Raw genomic sequence first — 17,842 nt, forward strand, 5'->3', positions numbered from 1 at the left:
TAAATTACCTGGGGATCCGGCGGTGGTCCAGAACGGCGGCGGACCGGAACGGCCCCCTCAATAGAATCGTGTTGTCTTCAGCCGGCGCCATTTTTCAAAATGGCCGCCGCAAAATGGCGGCGGCCATAGACAAAAACGATTCGACGGAGGAGGTCGTTCCGGACCCCCGCTGGACTTTTGGCAAGTCTTGTGGGGGTCAGGAGGCCCCCCCAAGCTGGCCAAAAGTTTCCTGGGAGTCCAGCGGGGTTCCGGGAGTGATTTCTTGCCGCGAATCGTTTTCGTACGGAAAATGGCGCCGGCAGGAGATCGAGTGCAGGAGGTCGTTCAGCGGCGGTCCGGAACCCCCGCTGAACGACCTCCTGCAGTCGATCTCCTGCCGGCGCCATTTTCCGTACGAAAACGATTCGCGGCAAGAAATCGCTCCCGGAACCCCGCTGGACTCCCAGGAAACTTTTGGCCAGCTTGGGGGGGCCTCCTGACCCCCACAAGACTTGCCAAAAGTCCAGCGGGGGTCCGGAACGACCTCCTCCGTCGAATCGTTTTTGTCTATGGCCGCCGCCATTTTGCGGCGGCCATTTTGAAAAATGGCGCCGGCTGAAGACAACACGATTCTATTGAGGGGGCCGTTCCGGACCGCCGCCATTCTGGACCACCGCCGGATCCCCAGGTAATTTAAAGCATTGGGGATGGGGTTCTGGAGGGTGGGGGATTTAATTTAAAGGGTCGGGGGTGGGTTTTAGGGGGTTTTAGTGTGCCGGTTTTCCTGCCCTCCCCCTTCCCCCGATTTACGATTTTTTAACGATAAATCGGGGGAATTGGTATTGTATCGTGGCCCTAACGATTTTTTGACGATTTAAAATATATCGGACGATATTTTAAATCGTCAAAAAATGATTCACATCCCTACCCTCTAATGCAAAATTTTGCCTTAAGTATCTCAGCCTCTTTCTCAAATTCTGATATGTTTGAACACATCCTTCTAATACAAAAATACTGGCTAACTGGTAACCCCATTTTAAAGCTGCGTGCATGATGACTATGGAACTTTAAAAGGTTGTTCCTGTCGGTGGGTTTGCGATACACTTTAGTCTGAAATTGACCATTATTAAATGAAACATCCATGTCCAAAAAAGTAACTTTATGATTTGAATACTGTGCTGTAAATTGAAGGTGGCTATCTATAGTATTAATCCATCAAAGAAACTCCTTCAATTGTGCTTCAGAATTGGTTCATATCATAAAGATATCATCTTAAATCAAAACCAGCCCTCTATATGCTGCCACCATATCTACTAGATAAAGGAGCCCTGACAGACATGTCGCAAATGCGCAGTAGAGAGCAGCTGTACCGTGCATGTGCGGGCGAGCACGTCGGTCAGAGCGGAGCGTGCCTGAAAAAAAATGGCACTGGGAGGAGCAGTAGTGGCAGCGGCAAGGAGCAGTAGCGGCGGCAACGGTGAAGAGCGGCGACGAGGAGCAGTAGTGGCGGCGGGAGCGGCGGAGCAGCGGCAGCGAGGATCAGTAGTGGCGGCAGCAGCATGCGCGAGGGAGGGAACCCCCCCCCGGAGATCTTCCATCTGCGCCATCCGAGGGAAGGGGTTGTGGATGAGCTGAAAGGGGAGGGGGTTGAGAGAGGGGGAGTGACTGAGGGGAGGGTGGAGGGAGGAGTGAGGGAGATGAGGGGAGTGACTGAGGGGAGGAGGGGAGTGACTGAGGGGAGGGGGGAGGGAGGAGAGAGTGAGGTGAGGGGAGTGACTGGGGGGAGGAGGGAGTGACTGAGGGGAGGGGGAGGGAGGAGAGAGTGAGGGGAGGGGGGAGTGACTGAGGGGAGGGGGAGGGTGGAGAGAGTAAGGGGAGGGGGAAGGTGAGAGTGAGTGGAGGGGGAAGGTGAAAGGGAGGGAGACTAGAGGAGGGAGGTGAGAGGGAGTGGGTGGGAGACTAGAGGGGGGAGGGAGAATGAGGGGGAGGGAGTGGGAAGGAGAATGAGTGGGAAGGAAATGGACCAGAAAATTTTTTTAAATGTAGCCCATTATTACGGGCTTAACTGTTAGTAGAGCTATAAATGAACAGTTCTTCAAAATTGGCAACATATAAATTGTCCACAGATGGTGCTAATGGGGACTGCATGGGTATCCCATGCACTTTATGGTAAAACTGTTGGCCAAATAGAAAAAAGTTGTTAAACAGTACAATAGGAATGTGCATTCGTTTCATACGTTTCCTATACAAGCATGTAATATGAAACATATGAAACGAATGCACATCTAATTGACATGTAATAGGAAAAGTATGAAATGAATTAAACGAATGAAACAAATGCACATCCCTACAGTACAATCTCTGTCACGTCTACCAGGAACTCTGATGATATCTGCTGAGGTACTGATCAGTTTTGCAAGTTCCTTTGAACAATTTTCAAAGCACTAAGTTGTGGCATGTTTGTGTATAACTGAAAAAGCAGCAAGGAAGGTTGCTTGATAAAGCCGTGAGAGCAACAGTACACAGTAAGCAACCAGATGTCCAATCTTGTAAAATTTTATTATGTAGAAACCAATGTATGCAAATGAGCCCAACTCCAGCCGAGTTTTGCCCTCTTTCAATTGGGCTGCATCAGGGGTATTTGCATGAATGAGTACTATGTCTTCAACAAAGTGTTGTATATATAAGCTCTGAGCAATGCAAAATTTTGCCAGTCTGTGCAGTGCAAAGTGCATCACTTTCACCAAAAGTAAACTCTGGGTCTCGATAGTGGAAAAACGCTGTTGTCACCTTCAGAGCCGATTGATAACACACTCGATACGTGTGGCACATCCCTCGTCTTGATTGATGACCTTCCAAAAAATTGCCTCAAATGCTTGTTTCACTAGGTAATGCTGGTGCAGTATCTTCGGCCTCACCTGACCCACTGGAATTGTCATTAGAAGAAAATTGAACGTAACTTGTTTACCTTGGGTTTTATTACCCATCCAATTATATACCCATTCCAGTTTGTAATCCGCTTGATCTCTTTTCAATTTATTGATTTTCCCATTTTTGATTGTCATCCGAAATTGATGTAATGTAGTTTGAAATTCACTCAATTTTTCATCAAATTCTGTTTGATTTAATTCTTTTTAAATATTCTCTGTAATCAATTGGATCTGTGTTGATAATTCACTACACATTTTTTCACTCGTCCAAATATCAATAGCATTAAATCTAATGAGCATTTATTAAGTATTGCAACCCAGGTGTTATGAACTCAAGTGTCGTTATTGAACAACATCGGTTCTTTGATGTATTCTATTATTGTGGCACGATGCAATTCTGCCCTTATATTTTTTTATTGAGTCGCATATATTCCTCCCATGCTGAATCTTGGTTAGTTATGTTTGTCTCTGGAAATAAGGACTATTCTTTCAAGATATCTGCTACTTGTGCTTCAGTGAAACTGAAAATATGATTCCAGGATTCCAATTTGTGGCAATCTACATGACACACCTCCAAAAGTCCACCACTCTAGGTGATATACCATATATCTATAAACCAAAATTCTGGAATACTCCAATCACCTACCAATGCTCTTGCTAAATAAAGCTTTAAACACACTTCTTAAACATTTTTTGTATTGTTATTTAAATACTATTGCACTGTGATGGACAAAATGTGTACCCTTGTGGTGAAACGTCCTTACCCTGAACCTTGACCGAACCTGCACACTTCCTTGAGACCACCAATGGAATGGTGGTCTCTGAATGGTCCTCTGACCGTGCCAAGCTCTTTTGGACTGCCGCTAGGGAGCGGTGGGAAGCAGTAGGTCGGACAGAGGACAAGGCAGATGAGGACAAGACAAAGGACAAGGATTCAGATGAAGACTCAAGGCAGGCATTGAGGTAAACTTTTTTTTTTAATTTAATCTTTATTCAGTTTTTAAAACTTTAACAAAGTATAATCTTTGTAACAGATAATATGGTATCTTATACATCAGAAACACTTTTTTTTATAAAGAAAAAATAGTAGAAACAAAAACAAGTAAAGACAACCCTATAGACCTCAAGCAATAGGGGATTTTTCATGACAATTTAGGAGAAATTATAGGAAATATTAAAAAAAAGGAAAAAGCACAACTAAAATACTACTACTTATTACTATTATGATGATCTTATATATTAGACCTTGTTAACTTGTAACAAAACTCTTTGGGATTCTAAGAAACTTTTCAATTGTTCAAACTGAAAAAATACACAACTATCCTTATCTTTTTTAATTACACACTTACATGGGAATCTTAAATGGAATGTCATCCCTAAGGATAATGCTTCTTGACGAAGTGCAGTAAAGCTTTTCCTTCTCTGTTGTGTGGTTTTTGTTATATCCTGAAACGTTCTTATTTTTTGGCCCGTAAAGAGGATGTCTATTTTCTTAAAGTATGTTTGCATAACATCACTTAGCTACTCTACAGTATAAAAGGAGATAAGTAATAGACGTCACCCGTATGACATAGTGAGGGCAAAGGTAGCGCCGGCGCCATTTTGAAGATTGGCAATACGGCCCGCGTGCAGGAGGTCGCTCCCGGACCCACGCTGGACTTTTGGCAAGTCTTGTGGGGGTCAGGAGGCCCCCCCCAAGCTGGCCAAAAGTCCCTGGGGGTCCAGCGGGGGTCCGGGGGTGATTTCCCGCACGCGTGACGTTGGGAGCCAGGAAACAAAATGGCGCCGGTGCTACCTTTCCCCTGTCACATGATAAGGGCAAAGGGCCACTGGCGCCATTTCTCAACGCAGCGGTGGCCAGAGAGCGGGAGGAGATCGCGTCAGGACCCCCCCCCCACTGGACCCCAGGTAATTTAAAACATTTGGGGGGGGGGTTCGGGAGGGTGGGGGATTTGTTTTAAAGGTTCGGGTGGGTTTTAGGGTTTTTTTGGTGTGCCGGTTTTCCCGCGCCCTATTTAACGATACAATACAAATGCCCCTGATGATAAATCGGGGGCATTTGTATTGTATCACGTATCTAACGATTTTGGACGATTTTAAAATTATCTGACGATAATTTTAATCGTTCAAAAATGATTCACATCCCAAAAAAAGTAAAGTGGCTCTTTCCACAATTTTATAGGACGAAGTTGAGGTTTCTAGAAAATCGGTTAGATTTTCTAAATTCACCTACACTTCTTGTCTTTGTGGACTAGCCCTAGTAGGAAGGAAATACACTTTATCTAAGGGGGGAGCTGTTTTCACTGAATAACCCCAAACCTCTAGGAAATATCTTTTTAAAATAGCTCATGGAATTTCTCCCATTACCCTAGGGAAATTCAATAGACAAAGATTTAAATGTCTTAGGGCATTTTCAATAACCTCTACTTTCCTATTTATTTTTTTAAATTTATATACCGACATTTGATCTCAGATATCACATTGGTTTACATTCAGGTACTGTAGGTATTTCTCTATCCCCAAAGGGCTTACAATCTAAGTTTTGTACCTGAGGCAATAGAGGGTAAAGTGACTTGCCCAAGTTCACAAGGAGCAACAGCAGGACTCAAACCTCAGTCTCCTGGTTCATAGACCACTAGGCTATTCCTCCTCCCTAATGAATTACAATCCTGTATTATAGTTGCTTGTACAACCTTTACCTGTTGACGTTCACTCTCTACATTATGAAATTGTCCCATCATTTCTTTACAATTTTTTACACAGTTATTATTCATTTGTTCTAATTGTTTGGATAGTAAATCAATTTTTAGCGAACAGTCTGAAAAGGATCTTACCATTATTGAGTTCTGTTCCCAAAGAGAGTCTAAAGTAACCACCTCCGGTTTCTTTGATGGCACATTTGAGCAGGGAAAGTTTAGGGATTGATCTCCAGGCTTTACCTCACCTTCTACCTCCTGGTGTTCAATACCTTCCAGATTTAAAACTCCTGCTCCGGCCCCAGTTGGCATTAGGGGAGTCTGTATGAGAATATCTACCAACCTCGCTCCCTCCTCCTCTAAAGGCAAAATCCCCACATCGGGGGTTACGTCTGAGCGCGGTGTTGATCTGGAGGTGGACGGTCATCCAGGGGGCTGAGGGTCACTTCTCCCGAAGTTAACGAATATTCTCCTTGTGTCTCCTTAACAACCGGTACTCCTGCCCCACTTTTAATAGTAGACCCGGAACACTGCAAAATAGTTCTCTGTCCAAATAGGCAAGGTTGGACTGGAGGGGTATGCCCTTACCTTGCCTTTCCTTTTTGGTGGCATTGTCTGTGCAACAACAGACACAAAGTTAGTTCAAGCAAAACTGTGTACCGGTGTTGTTGTGCTGCTTCTGCATCCCCTATTGAAATTCTGGAGGCTTTAGAGTTCTGAAGAGTCTATAGAATATACAAAGAAACTTCACAAGTTGAGTCGGAGTAGGGGAGATAAAACAAAGCCATGTGCCCCTTTGGCACGCGCAGCTTCATCAGCGCGCCGGAAGAAGGACATTTTTAAAGCCCCTTTACCCTTCCAGATGACATAGGAGCTGAAACAAGCACCAGCTGTTCCTTCAGGGTTGGTAGCTCGCCTTACCCCGAGATGTCTGCTGACTCGGGACTCTCTCCTCCTTCCTCCACCTCGATAGAGCCTTACAAGAAGGGCATTTTTAAAGCCCCTCTAGTATCCCTTCCAGATGACATAGGAGCCGAAACAAGCACCAGCTGTTCCTTCGGGGTTGGTAGTTTGCCTTACCCTGAGATGTCTGCCAACTCGGGACTCTCTCCTCCTTCCTCCACCTCCGCGTTGAGGTAAACTTGAAAGGAGGGCTGCAACGCCATGCGCCCTACACATCCCAGCTGGGATGGTCACGGACCATGTTGGAGGTGAAGCAGCAAGGCTGGCATCGACTCAATTACATTAGAGTTCAAGATGCAGTAGGTACTGAAGAGAAGGACTGGAATCCAAGGAGAAAGACATCAGGACAGACAAATGAAGGTAACCGGCCAAATCTCCAGGTGGCCCAGTCCTGAACTGAGCCTCGGGAACCCGGCGTGATTGACGTATCAAGAAGGTATCCCGAAGTTAGACTTGAAGACGGACCACAGGAGGGAAGGTCCGGAACCCTGAACATGAAGAAGATCAGACAAGAGTGAAGATCTGAGATGGTACTCAGATGGACGAGGAAGATCTTCGATCCGAGATGAAGGAGACTCCAGATAGAGCACTAACACCCACGGCCGGGGAGGAGGCTGTGATGGCTATCCACCGGAGTGCTGCCCGCCGGGGGCTAGGCGTAGCCAGAGTCCAGAGCATCAAAGGAGGAAGACGAGTCTCCAAGGCAAAGATCCAGGACATCCAGAACAGACACCGCAGACACTCGATGAGGAGCAGCTGGGACAGATGAAGCAGATGCCCAGAAGACTCCAGACCCAGGAGAGACATACAGGAACATGGGTACCCTTGGCTCCGGAGATGGAGGAATCACACCAGCACATTACAAACCCCAGTTGGGGTGGTCGTCGACCACTGGGCCACTACACGCCCTGCCGGACTGGTCATGGACCACGAGGGATGGAAAGACGGAACCTCTGGGCTGAAGCGGAACATTAGGATACTGAAGACATCAAAAAGACAAGAGACCAGGAACGTAGAATATCAAAGGAGTCAGGAACAAGGAATGGGATCCCAAGACAAGGATGCCAGGTAGGAGCTGGAAACCGAGATCCTCAGGAGACCAGCTCCAGGAAGGAAATTGCTCCTTACGAAGGTCTCAGGGCAGCCCCCTGAGTCAGGGATGACTCCCTGCCGCTGAAGGAGAATTACAGGCAGCTCCAGCTGCCAGGCGAGTCTGGGGATGCAGGTCCTCTCCTCACGGAGGGCCCGAGGTAGGTTGTGGCCCCTGGGCCACAGGGAACGGAGTAGCGCAGCTCCTGCCATGAGGGAAACTAATCCACTGCATACGGGCCACAAGAGAAGGGGAGAAAAAGGTGAAGAGGTGGCCTGTGTCTCCTGCCGCGGGTCGAATCATAACAAATACTCAACGCTTCTACATTTTTAGCAACTTAATAATATTGTGAGAAAGGGGTTGTTAGTTTCATATAATTACCATTACCCTAGGGTAATATACTAAAAGTTGGTTTTATAATTATTATCCTGCAACCTCCTTCCACTGTATGTTAATGAAACTGAAGTATACAAAATATGACAGCAATTTAAAAATTTGTAAGTGAATAGCTGTGAATTGAAATGATTGAAAACAAAGAAAAAGCTTACTACCCTCCAAATGTCGCCATGTTTCAAACGGAAAGCCTTTCTTCAGCGGATGTCATATTATTTTAAAGTCTGATGACCTTTTAGATAGAATAGATTTGCCAGTGCCATTCTTCCATTCATCCGACTGATGTTTAAAGCCGATCCCATTGAACATCGCTCTTCTAATGACATCACCATTTATATAGGTCACCAGAGGTTCTAAAACTAACCAATGAGCAACTCCGCCATAAAAAAACCTTAATGTTTACTAACCAACTGTAACCTAATAGAGTACTATTTGCAGAAATTAAATGGCCACTCACTTATAACAATGATGTTATGTTTAATTTCTTGTTCATACTCTGCGGTGCCAAAGTGTTTAATGTATAAATCCAGAAAGCTTCTCGAATTGAGGCAGCCTGCTTTTATAAGCACAGGGGGTTGGCCATTGCAGCAACCCCTGTGGAGGAGCTGTTTAGAAATGAAACCCTCCTCCCTCCGCTATCTTTCCTATCCTAGCTCACAGGGTTCAAGACTAGAACCTTATTGTGATGATCCCAAAGGGTCATCACAATAAGAACATAAGATATGCCATTCTGGATCAGACCAAAGGTCCATCAAGCTCAGTATCCTGTTTCCAACAATGGCCAATCCAGGTCACAATTACCTTCCTTATCGAAAATAGTAAATAGATTTTATGCTGCTAATGCCCAGGGATAAGCACAGTGGCTTTCCCCAAGTCTCCCTGGTTAATAACTGTTTATGGACTTCTTCTCCAGAAACTTGTCCAAAACATTTTTAAACCACACTAACTGCTTTTACTGCATATGAATCACAGAGGTTATTTAAGTGAAAAAAATATATTTTCTGATTTGTTGAACATGTACTGCTTGGTAACTTCTTGGAGTGTCCCTAGTCTTTTTATTTTTTGAAGAGTAAACAACCGATTCACATTTACCCATTCTATTCCATTCATGATTCTATAGACTTCTATCATATCTCCCCGCAACCATCTCTTTTCCAAGCTGAAGAGCCCTAAACCTTTTCCTCATATGGGAGCTGCTCCTTTCTCTTATCATTTTGGTCACTCTTCTCTGTACCTTTTCCAGTACCGTATCTTTTTCAAGATGCAAAGACTAGATATGCACACAATACTCTAGGTGTGCTCACACCATACAGCAGTACGGATGTATTTTGACATTCTCTGTGTTATTCTCCATTCCTTTTAATCCCTAACATTCTGTTTGCTTTTTTGACTGCCACCTCACATTGAGAAGAGAATTACAACACACTGATAATGCCTAGATCTTTTTCCTTGGTGGTAACTCCTAATAGAGGTGTGCATTCATTTTCGACGTATTGGCAATCCGCAACGTATATGTCCCTATTCATTATATTCGTGGGGAAGCGAAACGTATCGCGACTACCCACGAATATAACTTATCATCCATTTCATCTGTTGCACGGCGCATGGCGCGCACGTGCACTTTTCTTCGCTGCCATTTGCAATTGGAGGACGCCATTTCAGTTATCCAGAGCCAAAAACCAGCCCTTTCCTGTGAGTCATCAGTGACTCACAGGAAAGGGTCAGACAGGTTGGCACAGATACCGGAATGCAGCATATCAGCGATAACATTTTGTAAAATGCACTGAATGCAGCCAATCGCGCTGTCATTCAGTGCTCGGTGATGATTTTCCTGATGACCCAGCACTATATATACTTGAGCACGTGGCATGCCACACACTTTCTTTGCAGGGGTGGTATGGGGAGGTGGTCTCTGTGGAAGCAGGCTGCACTCAGAGCTAATCTGAGTTCAGAAATCTCTATTAAATTGCTAGCTAGGCTTGTTAGTAGGGAAAAAAAGCTATTTATTCTTTATTTGGCTGCAGTGCCTGTGCCAGCTAGTCCTGTTTGTTTTTTAAGCAGTTTATTTAGGTGATCTGAGACAGTATCTCTGTGCCAGGGAGAGAAGCTGCTAGCAGTGCCATTTTGTTTCATTCACCCTCTGGGCTAGGCTGCAAGCAAGCACCATTTGGGTGTTGTGGCTGGGAGAGATATATTCAATTTTGCTAGAATTTCCATTGGAAAATATATTTCATCGATTTTCCTGCTGTGTCAACAATTCCAGCTTTATTAAACTGAGTTTGTTTAATTCAACTCAATCAGTCTCTCTGTGCACTGGGCTTCAGTGGGCTGGCAGTTTAGCAGACTGAACTTTATTATTGGGATGGTCTATGCAGTGAAATCCCCAGTCTGCCTCTTTTGTGCTTACAAGCAAGCTGTGTGTGTGTGCACATCACACACATTACATTAGTGCATAGCAAGGCACTGTGACAGTGGGCAGTGGGTAGTTTAACAGACTGAACTTTATTATTGGGACAGTCTGTGCAGTGAAATCCCCAGTCTGCCTCTTTTGTGCTTACAAGCAAGCTGGGTTGTGTGTATGCACACCACACACGTTACATTAGCACATAGCAAGGCATTGTGACAGTGGGCAGTGGGTAATTTAACAGACTGAACTTTATTATTGGGACAGTCTGTGCAGTGAAATCCCCAGTCTGCCTCTTTTGTGCTTACAAGCAAGCTGTGTGTGTGTGTGTGTGCACACCACACACGTTACATTAGCGCATAGCAAGGCATTGTGACAGTGGGCAGTGGGTAATTTAACAGACTGAACTTTATTATTGGGGCAGTCTGTGCAGTGAAATCCCCAGTATGCCTCTTTTGTGCTTACAAGCAAGCTGTGTGTGTGTGTGCACACCACACATGTTACATTAGTGCATAGCAAGGCATTGTGACAGTGGGCAGTGGGTAGTTTAACAGACTGAACTTTATTATTGGGACAGTCTGTGCAGTGAAATCCTCAGTCTGCCTCATTTGTGCTGACATGCAAGCTGTGGGTGTGTGCTCACCACACACTTTACATTAGTGCATAGCAAGGCACTGTGACAGTGAGCAGTGAATAGTTTAACAGACTGAACTTTATTATTGGGACAGTCTGTGCAGTGAAATCCCCAGTCTGCCTCTTTTGTGCTTACATGCAAGCTGTGTGTGTGTGCACACCACACATGTTACATTAGTGCATAGCAAGGCTCTGTGACAGTGGGCAGCCAGTAGGCACTAGGCAGTGACATTAAATCCGTAATGTCAGGGAAAGCTAGAAGTAGTCGAGTGATTGGGACTGGCAGAAGAGGCACTTCAAAAGGCACTAGTGCCACTCCCCCATTAAAGTTAAAAAGGGACCTGTCACAATCTAAACTCTTTGGAGGGGCAGGCAGTTCCATCCAGAAAAAAATGAAATCTGACCATGATGCATTGCCATCACCACCACCTGTTTCTGACCCTGTAGTTTTGGAGGTGAGGGAAGGGGAGGCTGAGTCATGCCAGACAAAATGTCAACACCCAAAAGCAGCAGGGGGACAGAAGTGTCAACTAACACTTAGGATTGACAATGTAGCGCAGTCACTGTTTGCTTCTGATTCAGATGAAGAATCATCTTGTGTGGGATTCTCATCAGAAACGGAAGAAGTAATACCTGATGAAGCTTTAGGAGGATCAGTTAGTCCTGTCTTAGCCTCCACTTCTGTGCAGCAGGGGAGAGATGAAACTGATGATGAGGAGGAGGAAGAGCAGTCAGCGCAGGCACAGAGGGTGACTGAGGTCCCTGGCATTGCTTCTCAGGGTGCACCTACTACTTCAGCTCCAGTGCCAGCATCCACCCCCAAGGCTTTAGAGAAGGGAGGATCATGAAAGACATCTGTGATCTGGAGCCACTTTAAAGTGACGGATGACCCGCATTTTGCTCGGTGTAATTACTGTGGCAGGGATATTAGCAGAGGCAAGCAAATGGGACATCTATCTAATTTTGGCATGACGCATCATATGAAGAGGCAACATGCAACAAGAGTACTGCCATCTGGGGATGGTGGCAGTACCAGTCAGGGGACCCCTTCCAAGCAGTGTAAAGTGGTTCAAAAGCAGCAGAGTCAGCCCACGCCCTTATCCCCTTCTAGCAGTCAGGTGGCAGGCCAGCAACCCCCTGACATGTGGCAGAAGCGACAACCCACCATGGAGGAAATGGTGTGGAGTGCGGTAATGCTATCCTGGGGTAGGAGGCAGGCAGCCTCAAAAGTTGTAACCAGGAGCATTGGGGAAATGATTGCCCTTGATGACCAGCCCTTGCAGTTAGTGGAGAATGTGGGTTTCAAGCATTTTCTGAAGGTCGTAGTTCCAAATTACAAAGTCCCCTCCACAACCACATTTAGCAGAAAGGTCATCCCCAGCCTGTACAAGCAGTGTTGCAGTTGCATGCAAGCACTGCTTGCTAAGGCAGAGGGGAGAGTGCATGTCACCTGTGATATCTGGACCGCTATGAATGCTGCACACTCTTACCTCTCCCTGACAGCACACTGGTGGGACCTGGCTGAGACAGGGGCAAGCAGCAGCTCTATTACTGAACAAGTATCAAGGTGGAGGTGGGCTTTACTGCGCATCCACCTGACGGATCAGGCCCATACCACAGCCAATATTCTAGCATGCATAAGACAGATGCTGGAGGGCTGGCAACTACACCAGCAAGACAGGAATCCTCAGGCAGGGTTCTTTGTCACAGACAATGGTGCAAACATGGTTAAGGCAATAAACGGCGGGCACTTTAAGAACATCCGATGTTTTGCACACACTCTGCACCTGGTAGTGAAGTCAGCTCTGGGGTTGGATTCCAATGACAAAGAGAATGAATACCTGCATAGGTTAATACAGAAGTGGAGGAACATAGCAGCACACTTCCACAGATGTGTGAAGGCGGGGCAGGTTCTCCGACAAAAGCAGACTGATTTGGAGATGCCTCACAAGCATCTCATTCAAGACATTGCCACCGGTGGAATTCCACCTTTATGATGCTGGAGATGTTAGTGGAGCTGCAGACAGCCCTTCATGAACATTTTGGTACAATGGACATAGGTGTGCAGAATCCCCTAGGGCATCATGATTGGTTAGTTATGAGTCAGCTGGTAAAAATCCTGCAGCCCTTCAAGGATGTCACAGACGAACTGAGTTCCAGAAGTGCCACCTTGGCTGACATCATTTCTATAGTTAATTTCCTGGCTCAACATTTGGAGGCCTTTAAACAGGAAGAGGGAATGACAGTTGAGGTGCTGCATTGTCTGGATGTTTTGCAGCAGCAGGTGGAAGAGAGAATAAGGCCTTTAACAGAACAGAACACATACATGCTCGCCACAGTCTGTGATCAACGTGTGAAAAGGAAACTCGCCCTACAGTATAATTGTCTCTTATTGGTGAAGGACCAGCTGTTAGCAAAAGTCCATGAACAGGAGTGCCATAGGCAGAGACGGATTAGGCGTGAAACAGAGGTGCAAGCAGCGGGCACTTCAGAGAGTTGTGCTGCTAGCCCAAGCAGGAGCAGCACTGTCAGCGACAGATAGTACCTCCTCCTCCACTTCAGAATGCCAAAGGCATGTTGCATATAAAGATTCATCTGTTGTGCGATGGGCGAGAGAGAAAGCAACTGGCAGGAGTGACTCTCAGCCCACCCAAGCAAAGGAGACAACAGCACAGCTGTCAGTGACACGGTATCTCTCAGAGCCGACAGAGAATATGCAGACAGATCCACTGGTATATTGAGCACATGAGTCCACTGTCTGGCCACACCTAGCCAAAGTGGCTCAGCGATATCTGTCTTGTCCACCAACCAGTGTGCCCAGTGAAAGTGTCTTTTCAATGACAGGGGATATCATGAGCCCTCACCGCTCAAGGCTGGCACCAGAGTTGATGGAAATGCTAAACCTGCCTTTGCTTGGGTTTCCAAATTTTCCCTGTGAATGGCAAGATGAATAAAAGCAATTGAAAGCCTTGCAGTGGCTCCAACTACCTCCTATGTTCCAGATAATATAAGCACTGCATTGACCTGAAACGCTGTGTTGACCTGAAACGCTATGCCTGACCATCCACTGTCCAGGCTGTACATCCCTACAAGGGCCTGACCTAAAACGCTGTGCCTGACCGTCCACTGTCCAGGCCGTACGTCCCTACAAGGGTCTGACCTCAAATACTGTGCCTGTCCATCCACTGTCCAGGACTTATGTCCCTTCAAGGGTTTGACAGCTGTGCCTGTCCATCCAGGCCTTATGTCCCTAGGTAGGATTCACCTCTGTCCTCGACTGCTGTGCCTGTCCATCCAGGCCTTATTTCCCTACGTGGGCTTGACCTCTGTCCTCAACTGCTGTGCCTGTCCGTCCAGGCCTTATGTCCCTACGTGGGTTTGACCTCTGTCCTCGACTGCTGAGCCTATCCGTCCAGGCCTTATGTCCCTACTTGGGCTTGACCTCTGTCCTCGACTGCTGTGCCTGTTCGTCCAGGCCTTATGTCCAGTCCTAATGGCTGAACCCTCATTGCAAAGGGAAACCTCAGTCTCTGGCAATTCAAACTAGTAATCTTTCACAGCATGGTTCCTTAAATAAAACAAACAGTTTTCTTTAGTTTCAGGGTAGAGAAGAAAACTTCCTCTGTCTTGCTTATGAAGTCATGATCTGTTTGCAAATGCTTAAATCCTAACAATTTGTACCACTTTACACTCTATGGGCCAACCCATTCCAAGGAGCCCTTTTCTGCTGAAAGAACGGGAACTCTCCCCGTTATTGTAGCCTATCTCTTACCACCTGTTGACTCATGTTCAGAACAAGAAAAGATCTCCAAGGTACTTAGACTGTGGCAAACACAACACAGTGAGACCCTGCTCCAGGTCGCCACGCTTTTCAGGCCCATGCTCCACTCTAGGGGCCAACCCATTCCGGGGAGTTGTTCCCGGCTCAAAGGAAAGGGAACTCTCCCCGGGTGTAGCCGGCCTGTATCTACCCTCTTATACATATTGAACCACTGGTTACATGGTAACCTCCTCCGCCTCAGCCTTGAAAATTCTCTTTTGTATATTTGCTAACTCTACCAGATTTTAAAAGACCAGAGAGAGCTCACTAGATGCCAATGGAAACACCCCACTCTAGGGGCAAACCCATTCTAGGGAGCCGTTTCCTGCACAAAGGAAAGGGAACTCTCCCTGGGTGTAGCCAACCTGTATCTACCCTCTGCCTCTGTGCCTTGCTGCCATACACCAGATGACTCACTCAACTCCTTTTGGTGTTCTGGCCACTATCATGGTTGCTCTGTGTGTTGGTGCTAGTCTTTCTGCTTGCTATGTTCCTCCTTCATTGTGCTGTAAGATGCTGATGCCACTTGTCTTGCTGCTTTGCCTGTCGTGCTGCCCTCGAGGGTTCATGCATCTGTTATTGGTGCTCTCTTTTGAAGCTGTGGTGTGTTTTTGACACTCTCGCTGCTGCCTTGTGCCTCTATTAAAGCACTCTTCTTGCCACTCTTGGTACTCCTTTGCCCCTTTAAAGTACCTTAGGCTATTCATGCCACTTTGGTGCCACTTTGCCACTGTCTAAGTACCTTGGAGCTGTTTTGTTGTTCTGATGATTGCTCCCCAGAAGTTTCATCAAAATTGATAATAAAACCCCAATTCTGCAGCCAAAAATAGGCTGCAAATACTTCCCCCATTGACTTTAATGGGAACTGGAAAACAAATGCACGTATCAACATATCGGGGCACCATTGAACGAATGCAATGTATATGGGCCCCGACGAATATGTATCCCAAATCCAACGAATACTTTCTGGCTGCACATCCCTACTAGCTTACTCCTCACTAGCACAGTCTAAGATCATATCTAGGTGATAAGTAAGGTCTGCTTCCTTCACACCAGTCTGGCAAGTTACCAAGCAATCCTCACTTCTATAGCCACACAGCTATCTACATCCCTAATGATCAAATCACTAACTATGATGGCTGTCCTAACTTTTACCTCCTGGGCACAAACCTTTGCAGACCCATCCTCCGTCTGAGAGGATAGTATCTTACAGGATCATGTCCTACTACACCAAGATGATGCTCTTCTTCTAGGTGACCTATATCCTCTAAGGCAACAAGGGGCTGTGAGACTGGAGTAGGGACTTGATTACTAGGTCTGTCATTTTAGCCTACAGAAACTGGATTCATTCTCTGAGAGCCAGGAGCTCTTTGCATTGAGCGTCCACATGCAAGACTGTAAAGCCTCATCTCACTGCTGGACTGCTGACTGCCTCTTAGAACATAAGAACATAAGAACATAAGAAATTGCCATGCTGGGTCAGACCAAGGGTCCATCAAGCCCAGCATCCTGTTTCCAACAGAGGCCAAAACCAGGCCACAAGAACCTGGCAATTACCCAAACACTAAGAAGAACCCATGCTACTGATGCAATTATTAGCAGTGGCTATTCCCTATTAAAAATTGATTAATAGCCATTAATGGACTTCTCCTCCAAGAACTTATCCAAACCTTTTTTGAACCCAGCTACACTAACTGCACTAACCACCTCCTCTGGCAACAAATTCCAGAGCTTTATTGTGCGTTGAGTGAAAAAGAATTTTCTCCGATTAGTCTTAAATGTGTTACTTGCTAACTTCATGGAATGCCCCCTAGACCTTCTATTATTCGAAAGTGTAAATAACCGAGTCACATCTACTCGTTCAAGACCTCTCATGATCTTAAAGACCTCTATCATATCCCCCCTCAGCCATCTCTTCTCCAAGCTGAACAGCCCTAACCTCTTCAGCCTTTCCTCATAGGGGAGCTGTTCCATCCCCTTTATCATTTTGGTTGCCCTTCTCTGTACCTTTTCCATCGCAACTATATCTTTTTTGAGATGCGGCGACCAGAATTGTACACAGTATTCAACGTGCGGTCTCATCATGGAGCAATACAGAGGCATTATGACATTTTCCGTTCTATTAACCATTCCCTTCCTAATAATTCCTAACATTCTATTTGCTTTTTTGACTGCTGCAGCACACTGAGCCGACAATTTTAAAGTATTATCCACTATGATGCCTAGATCTTTTTCCTGGGTGGTAGCTCCTAATATGGAACCTAACATCATGTAACTACAGCAAGGGTTATTTTTCCCTATATACAACACCTTGCACTTGTCCACATTAAATTTCATCTGCCATTTGGATGCCCAATCTTCCAGTCTTGAAAGGTCCTCCTGTAATGTATCACAGTCTGCTTGTGATTTAACTACTCTGAATAATTTTGTATCATCTGCAAATTTGATAACCTCACTCGTCGTATTCCTTTCCAGATCATATATATATATATATTGAAAAGCACCGGTCCAAGTACAGATCCCTGAGGCACTCCACTGTTTACCCTTTTCCACTGAGAAAATTGACCATTTAATCCTACTCTCTGTTTCCTGTCTTTTAACCAGTTTGTAATCCACGAAAGGACATCGCCTCCTATCCCATGACTTTTTAGTTTTCGTAGAAGCCTCTCATGAGGGACTTTGTCAAATGCCTTCTGAAAATCCAAATACACTACATCTACCGGTTCACCTTTATCCACATGTTTATTAACCCCTTCAAAAAAATGAAGCAGATTTGTTAGGCAAGACTTCCCTTGGGTAAATCCATGTTGACTGTGTCCCATTAAATCATGTCTTTCTACATGCTCTATGATTTTGATCTTGAGAATAGTTTCCACTATTTTTCCCGGCACTGAAGTCAGGCTCACTGGTCTATAGTTACCCGGATCGCACCTG

General features: G+C 45.7%; 1 protein-coding gene across 1 annotated transcript in view; it reads right to left on the reverse strand.

The window, feature by feature from the left end:
* The window catches only part of ZNF804B (zinc finger protein 804B), an 825,765-nt gene that overhangs the window by 22,847 nt on the left and 785,076 nt on the right, over positions 1 to 17,842 (reverse strand). Inside the window, exon 4 of the mRNA XM_029587048.1 lies at positions 8,621 to 8,700. Within this exon, the coding sequence (XP_029442908.1) occupies positions 8,621 to 8,700 (80 nt within the window). The remainder of the gene's footprint in view (positions 1 to 8,620; positions 8,701 to 17,842) is intronic.

The sequence above is a fragment of the Rhinatrema bivittatum genome, chromosome 2 (assembly GCF_901001135.1).
Source record: "Rhinatrema bivittatum chromosome 2, aRhiBiv1.1, whole genome shotgun sequence".
Classification (NCBI taxonomy): Eukaryota; Metazoa; Chordata; class Amphibia; order Gymnophiona; family Rhinatrematidae; genus Rhinatrema; species Rhinatrema bivittatum.